Source organism: Pezoporus occidentalis, unplaced genomic scaffold (genome assembly GCF_034315485.1).
Source record: "Pezoporus occidentalis ecotype Australia unplaced genomic scaffold, CSIRO_AGI_Poc_V1 ctg24, whole genome shotgun sequence".
Classification (NCBI taxonomy): Eukaryota; Metazoa; Chordata; class Aves; order Psittaciformes; family Psittacidae; genus Pezoporus; species Pezoporus occidentalis.
The window spans coordinates 6,399,199-6,413,146 of NW_026914285.1; the positions used below are offsets into that span (position 1 = coordinate 6,399,199).

Genomic DNA, 13,948 nt, shown 5'->3' on the forward strand with positions numbered 1-13,948 from the left:
CTTTTAATTGTTATTGGATTTGAGTGAGGACAGCTCACATGGGTTTAGATGATAATAGAATGACAGACAATCATTATTTTGGGGCTTATCTCATGCTTTAAAGTGAACACAACCAGGAAATTTGATCATTCAGTTATAAACACCTGTTTCATGCTTACATACATTTTCCTTTTAGGAAAGGTGGAATCATCCTTTCTCTGCCTATTCCCTCTCTGAAGAGAGGCAATGACATCCTTTTTCTTTCTGGGCATGGGCAAAATGCTTCCAAAAGGGCTAAAAGATTAAAATATCACTTTTATATGAATGACATTAGGTCACTGAGAGACAAAAGCTTCTGGCAAGGAATTACTTTTCATTAAAAAGATCTTAATGTAGAAGATTTTTGATCCCAAACAGTCTATTTTATATAATATTCTCCTTTTCAGGACTAGCTGATGACCTCTCTGACCTCAAAGCTATCCTCAGGACTGGGGGGCATTGGTCAGGCTTGCTTTTCTCTGCAAATTTTCAAATGTTTCCTACAATCAGCATTAACTCCTGAAATCTTTAGAGCATTTTTGTTGCAGTAATTGATTATTCTGCAGCCTCAGACATTTTTACTTTTCTCCTACAGTCTTGCTAGAAGCACCTCATCTTAGTCATTAAGAAAAATAGGCAGTGAATCTGCTATTGCTGTTACCTGTTGCACCTACTTGAAGCCTTAAGGTTGAGAGAGAATTATTCTCACATTAAACTAGGCATTTTTCATTTTCATTTACTCTGAAAATTCAGAAATCAACTCCAATGTGCATACATTCGTATCAGCTTGAATCAGATGGTAATATTTTGCCCGAGGATGTAGGGTATTCAGTTGCTTTCAGGACGAACCTAACTCATGTTTATCTGAGGACTAGATATGACCTGAACACTGACTTTCCAGCAGGACAGTGACAGGCTGAAATTTGTCATCTGCTGATGAAGAGAGAAGCAGCCTATGACTTGCTATACAAAGCTTTCCACCTTAACCTCTGCTCATGTGCAGGGAGGTTCTGAGGTCCTTTCTATTACCATCAGCTGGCATTTTATAGCACTGGCCCACAAACCAAATGAGATGACGGCAGTTCTTATCACCACTGAAATTAAATGCAAAAGCCCACCACTGATCCATTGAAGTACTTGCTAAGCTCTAGCATCTGCAGGACTCATTGCAGGCAACTTCTTTGTCTAAAAGTTGTTTATTTAGACTGCAGTATAGAATATTTGTCTTCAGACCAGACTGTAATAGCCCTTTACAGACTGTTAGTACCCTACCACAGTATAGTAAAATTAAATTGTATTTTTGTGGGCCCAAATTAGCATTCTTCTTGTTTGACTTTTTTTTGTCCGTACCTACTCGTTTGATTTCTAATTTATAAAGTTCATCTGTCCTTCATGAGTAAACCAGATACTAACATGAACTAAGGAGGTCCAAATTTATTTGCAATTTAGGTTCCAACACCTGTTATAGCCTTTATGGGAAATGTAATGTTGTTTTATTAAACCTTATCTTCTACTTTTAACAGACATCTTTTTTGGCCTCAACAAAAAGATAAGACTCTCTGAGCATTTAAATCAGTGTTTTACTGATCATGAAAGACACTATCTGCAAAATGATCAGTAATTAGCCCGCATATCTCACTCCATACAAGACAAACTAACTGTACATGATAAATGTGAATGCACTAACTGTTTTAAGCTTTGAACTGGATCTGCTGAGATCTGGTAATCTTGGTAAAAGTACTCCTGGCTCAGGATTCAGGACCCTTATGCTATATACTTAGCATCACCTAAAATACGTGGGTCACCACTGCATGTGTGTTGACTGATACACACTAACTAACTAACTTTCAACCTCATTATAATTATTCTTAAAATGCACCAGAAGTTGGCTGAGTAGCAATGGCACTTCATTTAGTTTGATGTTGAGAAACAGAACAGCAAAGATTCCCACTTAGATCACTTCAGAAGGGAGGGAAGGAGGGAGGGACAAGTTCATCTTTATTACAGACACTTCTTAGACAATTTTCTCCTGTCTTTTACTGTTCCTGCTACAATCTTCCCACCTCCTGCCCAGTAGGGAAGCTGGATGCAGCATGGCTGATGATGTCAGTGTGAGAGAAATAATCTTTACCAGTCCTTCTTTTCTGACTCCTTTGGGTATTCCCATGATTGTGTTGCTGTAAGAAAAGTACCTCAAAGCTTCCTTAATTCTTAAAGTGAGGACCTTGAGTACTGGAGTACTATTTTCTTTATACTTTCAACGAGAGAAGCTTACAAGGAAACAAAATTCATAAAACACCCTGTGTGGAAAGCAATGTTTTGGAAACTTTTAATGCTTTCTGTGTAGGTGAATCACCATGCATTGCCTATGGCAATTCTAAAAACTTTACTTGGAAAGGTTTGGAGAAGGTGATGATAGCTCTTCTACTTGTTCCGTAACCACCACATACCATGTCTTTCAGTTTGCTCCTACCATATGTCTGGATTCAGGTGTATGCCCTGACATGCTGCCACCTCTTACCTTCTACCTCAGCCTACAGATCCTGTTCCACCTACACAAAAGTGAATGAATGTGGCTTTGATAGGAGTCACCATGTCATGGACAAGAGCTGATGGAAAAGACAAAAAACATATATATATTCTACAGAATTTTCCAATTTTCATTTCTATACTCTTCCCTAAAGGAAAAGTTTCCATTTCAAATTTATAACAAAAACTGAAGTTTTGGAAGTGTGAAGGTATTTCAGCTAAAATGTGTATTTCTTAGAACATCTGTGGATCAAGCTAGCTCAGTGATGTATTCTTAGAACATAGTGCGTTACTTCATGAAACTATTTACTTCTTTAGAAATACTAGCTGCAATATTTCCTGGATATTGATTACTGATCAAGCAATCAGCAAAACAATTGGAAATAAATGGCAAAACAGGGACAAAACTATAGACTTACTTTTCTTTCATTTTCTAAAATGGCTGGTTTTAGTTATTTCATATTTTTGGAAATTATAAACATACAGAACAGACATTAACTGAGAAAAAATCCTGGAAGCCTTTGGTGTGTTAGGCTGAGATTTTATCACACCTAGGGTTTAGCAGTCTCTTTTTTTGAAAGACCAGATAAAGTCTCCAATAGAATGCAAGAATGCAAGCCACAGCCTAGATTGATGTTTCTCAGCTAGAAAGATAAGGAAGAAATGGATATCTGAGTGCCAGAAACCGAAACATAGCACATGACAAAGAGCATGGAGCAACAACACAAGCCAATGCAGTAAAGAAGAAAAGAAGGATTATGCTGACCATAAGCAGATGGTCTACACTTGCCTCTTTTATCAGATTCATAAATCTGGGTCCAAAACGCCACGGCTTGTGTCTGTGGCACTGCAGGGAGCTGACAGTCATTTGGGAGGCACGCTGGGAGGCCACTGCTACCATGTAAACAGCATCGTACATCAGAGCTGCTTCAGTCTGCATGAAAAAAAAACAGAAAGGCTTTCTTTAACGTACATCTTGACACCCTGCTTTTCTCTACTGAGAACAGTTTCCTGTGCTGCTGCTGCTGTTACGGGAAATGCCACTTTTCATGCTCTCCATGAAAATCTAAGGTGCAACAAAAACTACTTTTTTTTTTTTTTTTGGAAGCTTATATTAGTTTCAGAGTATTTTCAGGTGAGCGTTGGGAAGTAAGCTACATTGGATAGCTGCAGGAAGAAGCCTCAGGTGATACAGGAGCGCAGGTCCCACACTCCAGACGTATCTTGGGGTCAAGCACTTAGCAGTAATCAGTCTTCTATAGTTTCCTCATGGGATTTGCCAAAGACTCTCAGCACCTCCAGGTGTGCAATTCCATGAATTATGTTGAAAGCACCATGGTGAAAGAACCATTCAGGTTCTGAAGCCTGTCTGCCCAGCTTGTGGGTTGGCAGGGCATGGGGGCATGTAGGACAGCTGCCTGTGTGGGGCCCATGCTAGCTCTCCATTGCTGCTCTTCTCATGGCATTTGTAGGATTTTCTTACCCACAGGGTAGGCAGGCCCTGCTTTCCAGGGAAATCAGTCCCATTGAACACCTGGTAGGTATCCCACCAGGCAGTTGTCTACTCTAAGTGTCTACTACCCTCAGGGATACTGGCTTTTGGCACAAACATATGAAATGGCCCCACAGAGATCTTGCTATGGCTGTTCCTTTGCCACACCTCCCATGCTGTCTTAAAGAGAGGTGAATTGTGTCTTTCAGGTGTCTTTTTTGGTGATTAAGTTGGACTTATCCATCTAACCTGTAGCTGTCTAAGGGCAGGTGAATTCAGCTCTTAGATACTTAAACAGTACTGAAATTACTGGATGCTGTTTGTGCATCTCTGGGTTTTGAGGATGGGTTTCTTGGTTTAAAAGCATGCCTCAATCTGAGATTGCATGCACTGTCAACCTTTATCACTGAGAAGTTTTAGAAAAATCTCACCTTCACCTGCGCTGTGTTTCAGTGCTCTTGTGCGAGGTGGAAATAATCATGTTTTGCTTAATGCACAGGGATGCTCTGAAGATGAAGTGCTTACCTTTCTTGTAAAGCTACTAAATAATTAAACAGGGGCCTTAAAAAAAAAACCCTCAGCAGATGAGAAACTGGACTCATTTATATGAACTGCAAAGCTAATCCATTTTTTATTCGTTTCCCATGTGATTCCTTTGGGAAATCAATATATTTCATTCTTTGTCTGTTTCATTTACCTAAGTAAATTACAGCAGCATCAGTCTTATCAGCATTGGAGGTTTTTGCTGGCAATCAAATGTGATCTGAATTTATCAACTCATCTTAATATATGGCAGATGAGGAATTGCTCTTGACATACTCATCGGGGTTTGCCCAAAACAGTGCTCCCACAATCAGAGTAAATTGAAAACATTATAAATGGTGAGTCAAGAAGGAGGAGACAATAACAGCTCTCATTGTCAAGTGTCTGAAAACAGAGAGTTGTTCCAAATGGACCCAGAGACTAAAGGCCTGATCCAAAAAAATATGGAAAGATTCCCATCAATGACAATGGGCATCAGATTTTACATTAGACTGGGGACATGTTCTTTCAGATTCAGCTGTTTGAGTCTCATGTTTGTGTAACTTGTTACTCATCCATCTTTTCATCCAGAAGACAGGAGGCTATATTACCTCCCTCAGCCTTTATTTCTCCACACACTGTTCTGTTTTAGGGCTTGGGGTTACATGGAGAAAGCAAAGGTCACCCCACCTCATTTTCTGAAGCAAAATGCCTTATACTTATGCCATAAGAAGAAAGGGTCTAAGATTTAGTCCTGGAACTTGTTTTTCTGATTACTGTGTTCTATTTAAATCATTGCAAAGAAACCAAAAGATCTCATTAGAACAACTATGCCTTCGTATGCAATTTGGGCAAGTGGGACGCGAGCTCAATACTGTCTTGGTCATGCCCTGCTGACTTCCCACAAGCTGACATCAGAACAAACAATACAGCATGAAACAGAAGAGAGAAATCCTGAGCTGACAACAGGGCATGTAATCCTGATCTCCTTATACTACACAGGTTGTCATAACCTTATTGCCTAATGAAATACAGCAGTACTGCAGTTCTCCATCAAACTGAATAAACAGAACTTGCTATGAATATTTAAATGATCACAGCCAACTAGGAAGATGCTTTCCCTGGCACTCATGCTGTTTCAGGGCATCAAGGACAATAAAATACTATAGAGATGAATAGAAGAGGATAAGAGTCAGATACAAATGAGAGCTTAAGAGTCTAGTAAGAACTTTGTTTTTCTCAGTTTGACGGTTGAGTGAATGCAGGTGAATAGCTATGTGTGAATAGCTACCCTTGCAGGTCTTGTGCATTCACATCAGATGTTCCCAGGGACAGCTTTCTTCCCTGCTTTGTATATGAGTGAGCACAATGGCACTGCCCAAACAAGGAACACTTTTTTTGAAATGCTAGAGATAACACACATAATGCACTTCTCTTCAGGATGCTAGAATGTTTCAAAATTTTCCCATCAATCATCTGCAATAAAGTCTATTTCATAACACTTCAAACTGCACTCAGTACATAAGATACATTATCTTATATTGCAAAAAGATGGCAACCCTTCACCCTGCAACACCAAATGGAGTCAAATTGCCCAAGTAATTGTTCCTATTCTTTCCTTTACTTCTTGGGGTAGCTGTAGGGAGGAAATCCTAATTTCCTGGCTTGGTGATAGCTTTCATTTATCTGTGAATTATACCTTAAAAGACAGAGTTACTGTAGATGATGGAAATGAAGAGAAAGGGCACTTTTCCAATTTAAAAATGCTATTACCTGTCCACATGTACAATACCTTTCCCTGCAGGTTATACATTGTACACCTGCTATGAACATTTTTATGTTCTTCACTCCATGTTGGACATTATTAGAAAAATGAGGCAGCAGTATATACATTTGACAACAATAAGATGTATGACGTTAGCTGGAAGACACTGTGATGGAGTATTGCCACTCATCTCTAGAACATTCTGGGAGTGGTTTGTCACACAGATGAGTATAACACTGGTTCATGAGGCCAATGCACTTCTGTGTAGAAGCAGGTAAAAGGAAGTCTATTTTGGGGATGCTACTTCAGCATTTGCATTGTAAAATGAAGCAGTAATAGGATCAGTTCACATATGATAGACCAGCATTATGAAATGTGTGGTAGATGCCCCCCCCCCCCCGCATTATTGTGGCTATTTACTTACTGTCATCATGCCATCGAGGAGGCCAGTCTCTGGTTTCGGTGGTGCCTGCAGACGCTCCATTGACCATTTCTCAATGACCGATGAAACGTGGGGGTTTTCGATGTTGAGCAGGCGAAACCCTGTCATATTTACTCCACTATATCTGTAGGGTTCGAGGTCTAATGCAAATAGATCCTAAATCACCATTAAGAAAACAAACAAAAACAGATGTAGTATTTTTAAAGCAAAATGTTCAGAAGGCAAAATTAGGCCAAAATTGCATTTGATTTTCAACCCAAAGCTCAAGTGCTGATGTGTTTTTTTTCCCGTGAACGCTCTATTTGCCTTCAAAATCTAGTCATGACCACTTAGGTTATAAATCTGTATAAACTAAAGCTATGTGAAATTTATGACAAACCATGCCATAAACCATGGAACATAAAGAATAATTTCTCCAGGACACCGCTATTTTGCAAAAAACCTCACAGCAGTATCTAATTTTAATTTATAGCAGTTCTTTAACAGTGCTAGAGCTCTGACAAACCAACACGAGGAACTAGCTGGCCAGTGTCAAGCTTATTTCTCAGCTTGGCAAAAGAAAATTCCAATAGGTATCAAGAAAAATAAACTTTTGCTACTTATGAATCCCATTTTTCTCCTGCCTTGCCTCCTTCAGGTGACTTGCTGCCAGTATGTCTAATGGATGTGTCAGGCTAGTGCACAGTAAGCCCATGCACTTCAGTGTCAGCATTTACAGGGCAGGAAAATAATGGGTATTCTAAGTGATATAATTGTGTGGCACATTCCACAGCTGTATTTATCAGGCAGTGGAAATACGATAACTGCTTCTCAAAGCCTGAAGGCTGCTTTTCAAAACAACTTTCTGCAGATTCCAGTGGGCCAGTAAAATGACAAATGTGTTGGTCATGGTTTACTATCACAGTAACCATCAAAATGTCAACATTTACAATACCACAATGCAAAGGTAACACCAGCACTGCTTATTCCTTGTTCTAATATCTGCTCTGTTCTATCTCATGCATCTTGGTGGTGGTGGTGGTTACCATTTTATGTAAGAATGTTTATTGTATTGGTTATTGTATAAAACTGTAAGTTCCACAATAATTTTCACATTTTTCTTGATGTTAAAATGGCCTCAAAGAGAACTATTTCAAGCTATTACTTTAAGTTCCAAACAACTGGAGAGTCTTTTCTAACTAATGAATTGACTATTGGATTCAAAATTTTTCACTCCCACATAAAATTTTATATGGAAAGAAAATAAAGAATAGGCAGATGCACATGATATAATCCAGTTCTAGCAATATTGGGTCTTTGCTGTCTTTCTAGTCTACAATGCAAATGGACTTCAAGCATGGATTGAGTTATATTTATATGTAACATATCAGTTAAAATATAGGAAAAATGTGCTGAAACAAGTATTTATAGAGTATTTGTACCATATATAGATGTGTACCACAAAAGAAATGTAGGGTTTTTCTTTTAGTATAAAACTTCTCAGGTGATTTTATACCTATGTAATTTTGTGTTCTTATAGAAGTGTGTTAATCAGAACAAAGAGTGAACACTGGAACAGGTTGCCAGAGAAGCTGTGGCTGCCCCATCCCTGGCAGTGTCCAAGGCCAGGCTGGATAAGGCTTGGAGCAACCTGGTCTACTGAAAAGTGTCCCAGCGCATGGCAGGGGCGTTGGAATCAGATGATCCTTAAGGTCCCTTCCAACCGAAACCATTCTATGAATCTGTGATTTTAGAGATGAGCAACACCACCTGTGGTGCTTGATCTTGGATCCATTGCAAAGTCACTGACTCATTATTTTATTTCACTCTGATCCACCTGTACCAATGGGTCCTCCTTAAGCACAGTACTCCAATTCATTTTCATTGTATTAAAGTGTTAGCCAGCCCCACAGATACTGCAAACCAGTTTCCTTACACAATTGTGAGTCCTGGTATTACTAATGAGTGTTACTACCCATTGTCCAGGGTTTTCCTTGAATAATGGCAAGAAAGATCTAGAAAAAATGTAAATTTTAAGCTGTCTTTTCTGCAACAACAATGCCTAAATCACTCCAAATCTTTCGTGTTCCTTACCAGAGTTGTAAAAAAGTAGTGGTAGTATTCAGTCATCATTCCCATGGAGAGAACCTGTTGAAAGAGATTGAAAGGTGAATGTACTTCAGTCTGGATGCTTCCAGCGTACCACACAGTCTTTAGAAAACCATGGGTTAATCTGGAACAATATGCTACAGGTCATGAAAACTTGATCACAGTAAAATGTACATTTTTCTTCAGGCGCAAAAAAAATGTTGTTGTATTTAGATTATGTTTTTATCACCTCTGGAAAGAGGTTAAAAAGTGAAAAAGTTCTAGGACAAGAAGAATTACTAGCAATAACAAAAAGCTGATTTTTGAAAAGTGAAATCCTTTAGTCTGCAGTTTAGAAATGTTAAAAAGGAATTTACTAGCAGGAACCAGAATTTGTAAGGAAAAGTGCTTAGGTGCAGCTTGTTTCAGGCTGCATTACCATGTGAGAGCAAGATCGGTGAGTGCTCACTGAAGTAAGCAAGAAACAAAAAAAGCAAAAAGAAGAAAGCTTCTATAAATACCTCTTGTTCTACCTGGGAAATGCAGGTCTGCAGGAGGTTGTCAAAACAACAATGAAAGGATTTCTGGTCTGGATTAATTTTCCAGACGATATGAAGGTCTGCAAAGTACAGATGGCATTTAAATGCATATTGACTGGCCACTCTGGGCAGAAGAGGATGAATTTTTTCTTCCCATTCCTAACATTGCAGGAAACTTCTAGAGGGATGCTTTTTTTCCCTCAGCCCCTCTCCAAAAATCATTGGGAATGCTTACATAAAACACCCCTGATGGTGTATAACATGATGCTCTGCAGTTTCAGCCCAGCATCACCTGCGCTTGTTGCTGTGTCCACACACTTTATTACCATGATGCAAGCATTTTTATCTTGCCCTCTCTGGGATCTTGTGAAGAGGAGGAGGAATTATGAGCTAGGAAACTACAGAAGAATTCATCACCATGACAGTAAAACAGACAAAGGTTAAATGTTATTCAGTTTTGATTACAGTAACGTAAGCAGCTGCTATTAGTAGTATTTTAGGATACTTAGCAGTACATGAATAGCTGTTTGAAAGAAAGGTGAATATAGTGTGATTTGCTTGCCAAAATTCTCTTTCATGGCAAAAGCCTCTGAAAATCAGTTGTGTAATTGTGTATGGCAATTCCTCACATAAAAAAACCAACAACAAAAAAGAAACAACTTGAAGTTTCTAAGATGCAATAGACAATAAAAATAGCTTAGTGTTAATCACAAACAACCAATCCATTTCCAGCCACTAAAAAACAAGACAGAAGGCAACTATTTTATTGAAATGCTCCAGTGACTATACATGTCAAAATTGCTTTTTTAATTTCTTATTTTATTAATCCTCTTCTATTCAATTTCTTAGAGTTGTTTTATTACCTGTAGAAATAAGCAATCTAGAAGTCCTGGAGACTGATACTCCTTCCCTACTTACACACAGAAAATGATGTATGGTAACATCAATGGAAACTTTTGCATGCTGTGTTTCCCAACTGACCTGGCTGGACTCAATTCTGCTCCCTGGAGCTGGATTTCTGTGTCTAAGGTACCTGTTGTAGGAAGGAGGTGCCAGCCAGGATTTTTACTATGCAGGTCTCTTTTGAGCTTATACTGTATTGAAAAAAAACATTTGCTTCATATGGGGCACAGACCAGCTGTAAGTGTGGTTTGAACTCAGATAACCCTCTGTATACCTAAATTTATTTGGTCCTCTACAGGAAGTTTGCACTTTGTCCATGGTGTTACTCTATTATAAAAGCAAATTCATACTAAGAAGTGTAAATAGGAGGATACAACTACCCAGCTTTACATTATTGATTCATTGCAGTTTTGATTCTAGCTTGAGATAGAAGAGCTAACGTCAAGTCATTGTGCTTCTGTTATCAGAAGATATAAACTGCAATCTCCCTGCATAGAAATAGTAAGACGACAGAAAGCCAGGAAAATGTTAAGCCATATAATGCCTTAAAATACAACTTTACATTAATTAGGCAATAATCAGACAGACACACTAACTAGAATAATTATAAAGCGTGTAGCCTGTATGTTTGAGAAGTGTTACCCAGCTTGCGCTGCTGCATCTACACTGGGTAGCCAGCCCAGATAGTTAATCCAAGGTAATCCAGTTATTGATTTCCTCACAAATCCAAGGGTAGTAACCTGAGAGGAGTATTTGCCTCCTGGACACATTTTTGATTAAAACTTTTTATGTGAGTATTAATTTTCAAGCATGTTATAAACATACTTGTATTCCAAGTATGTTATAAACAAATGTGTTATAAACAGAACACACACAAACCTGTGAATAATAGTGATTTCAGAAGTCATGTTACAGGATTGTCTTTGGGGAAAAAAACCTAACAAACCGATAACAAAAAAGACACAAACAAAAACAATCTGCCCCCAAGAACCCGGGAAAACCTTAGCAAACCAAACCCTTGAAAACCAAAGGCAATTGCATGTAAAAAGCAAGGTTCAGTCAGCAATGTTATCTGCCATAACCAAGACACAGGTTCATGATGGCAGTTGGCACGTATGGGCTCCATGAAAGATGTTTGCTGAAATTTTTCCAAAGAAGTATTGCAGCAGCCCAGGAAAACTTAATTAACACATCACTTTTGTATTTTCTATATTAACAATGACTCAATTAAAATATGATACAGACAGCTGGAAGGGAGCTTGTAAGTGCACACACATGTTAATAATGTCCTTGTCTGGTTAAGGAATAAAAGCTGATGTCGTATGTGTCCCAGGCTGGGCCCTGATCTGCCACTGAGCTCTGCCTTCTCCCTTAGCACTGGTCACAAGCACAGCCTTAACTGGCTGTCCTCCCTTTTAACAGTAATTACGCCTGACAATTAGTTAACAGTTATACAGTTATACAGCACTTAGACATCACTGTGACATCACAGTGAGTTATATCTGCAGACTGATCTAAATGGCTACTTTTTATTCATGGACTGTAAAGGCTTTTTAATAATAACTTATGTTTTAGGGCAATACGGTCACTAAGTAAACTTACCAATGAATGATGATTTCATGATTGATAGTACCAAATGCCCACCCTAATGGATAGTATTAGGAAAACAGGAGATGAAGACAAGTTAAGGCAAAAGCAGGAGGAATGCTGAGTATTATGCTGGAGACCCCAAAGCATTAATGATTCCCAACCCTTAATAACTTGGATGATCCTATTAGTGTAAGTAAGAGAGCTGTAAGGATTTCTCTTCTGTATGTTTGCAACACAGCAGGTACAGGGAAAGCAGCTTCTAGCAACTACCAGGAGTGGGAAAATGATAAAGCATGTTAAGAGCAAAGATTCCTTTCAGTCTGGGATGCCCGTGATGTACCTTGCAAAGCAGCTGTACAGGCTCTTCCAACAGAGCAAAAGTCCTCCCCACAACAGAAAATGAGCACAGCAGCCCATAACAGGGGGAAGGGAAGGGAAGGGAAGACTGGTTTATGAATATATAGCTACCTATAAGAAATTAGAATGAGATTTCATTATCCATTCCTATTTAAACAACTCTGCATGTAATTATTCAAATAATTATACATCTGAGATAAACGTCCTATTTAATAATAGCTTTTACTTATTATGGAACTTAGATGAATGTAAACTAGTGAAACCAAGCTAAAATATTCTCCATCCTCCTTGCAGATCTACCCATCCTATCCTGTATAAAATCTGTTCTTCAGCCACACTCAGATATGGTTGGATTATAGATTATCTTGGCAAATAAGATAAAGAGACTTCCACCTCTAATTATGCATTTTAGAGCAGAAGCCTGGGCCTTATCTTTTGCTGATGTGCACATTTAGCTGGGGGTCATGAACTGCAATGTGAATCTGAAAAAGTATCAGTGGTCAAATTATATATGTTAAGATGACAGAAACTGGATAAAAATATTCTCTCTTATGTATGTAAATCTCTTTGGGTGCCCTGGTCCTGGATTGCATCATAAACCAGCTTCAGCCTGCACTTTTCATCTTGTAAAAAAATCACTGCCTCATTTAGAGCTAGTGTCAGTCTTCCTTCAAGGCAGACTGAAACCTGAACGATGGCAAAGCATATTAGCAGGAAATGCATCAAATACTCTACTTGCTTTAACTTTTCATTTTCCTCACACATGCTATCATTTAATTTCATGACCATTAAATGAATGCATTTCATTACCCAATTAATTTGCACTACAACTGTTTTTTAAGATCAACAAGATATACCATAATGTATAAATGCCCCTCTACCTCTTTGCCTCTCAAGTGTTCAATATGAAGTCTTGGAAGGCAGACGCAGGGACTGTGAGAATGAAGACCTTGGGCCCACTGTAGGAGGGGATCTGGTTCGAGACATATTAAAAATCTGAACGTGCACAAGTCCATGGGTCCTGATGAGATCCATCCTCGGGTCCTGAAGGAGCTGGCAAATGAAGTTGCGAAGCCGCTGGCCATCATATTTGAGAAATCCTGGCAGTCAGGGGAAGTTCCCGATGACTGGAAAAGGGGAAATATAACCCCCATTTTCAAGAAGGGGAAAATGGATGACCCAGGAAACTACAGAGCAGTCAGTCTCACCTCTGTGCCTGGCAAAATCTTGGAGCAGATTCTCCTGGAAGGCATGCTAAGGCACATGAAAATCAACAAGGTGCTTGGTGACAGCCAGCATGGCTTCACTAAGGGGAAATCCTGCCTGACCAATCTGGTGGCCTTCTGTGATGGGGCTACAGAACTGATGGACAGGGGTAGAGCAGTTGATGTCATCTACCTGGACTTGTGTAAAGCGTTCGACACTGTCCCACATGACATCCTTGTCTCTAAATTGGAGCAACATCAATTTGATGGATGGACCACTCGGTGGATAAAGAACTGGCTAGACGGCCGCACTCAAGGAGTTGTGGTCAATGGCTCAATGTCCAGCTGGAGACCAGTAACGAGTGGTGTCCCTCAGGGATCGGTGTTGGGACCGGTCTTGTTTAACATCTTTGTCAGTGACATGGACAGTGGGATTGAGTGCGCCCTCAGCAAGTTAAGTTTGCCGATGACACCAAGCTGTGTGGTTCAGTTGATACCCTGGAGGGAAGGAATGCCATC

At 39.3% G+C, this 13,948-nt stretch overlaps 1 protein-coding gene across 6 annotated transcripts in view; it reads right to left on the reverse strand.

Annotated features, from left to right (window-relative positions):
- Window positions 1-13,948, reverse strand: part of GRIK1 (glutamate ionotropic receptor kainate type subunit 1) — a 168,549-nt gene that overhangs the window by 47,727 nt on the left and 106,874 nt on the right. For all 6 annotated transcript variants that reach the window (XR_009965516.1, XM_062622170.1, XM_062622171.1 and 3 more), the window contains exons 5-7: window positions 8,842-8,895; window positions 6,751-6,924; window positions 3,338-3,481 (exon numbers count right to left, since the gene is read on the reverse strand). Coding sequence is in view for 5 of the 6 variants with exons in the window: in XM_062622170.1 (XP_062478154.1) it covers window positions 3,338-3,481; window positions 6,751-6,924; window positions 8,842-8,895 (372 nt within the window). In the remaining variant the exon portion in view is untranslated. The remainder of the gene's footprint in view (window positions 1-3,337; window positions 3,482-6,750; window positions 6,925-8,841; window positions 8,896-13,948) is intronic.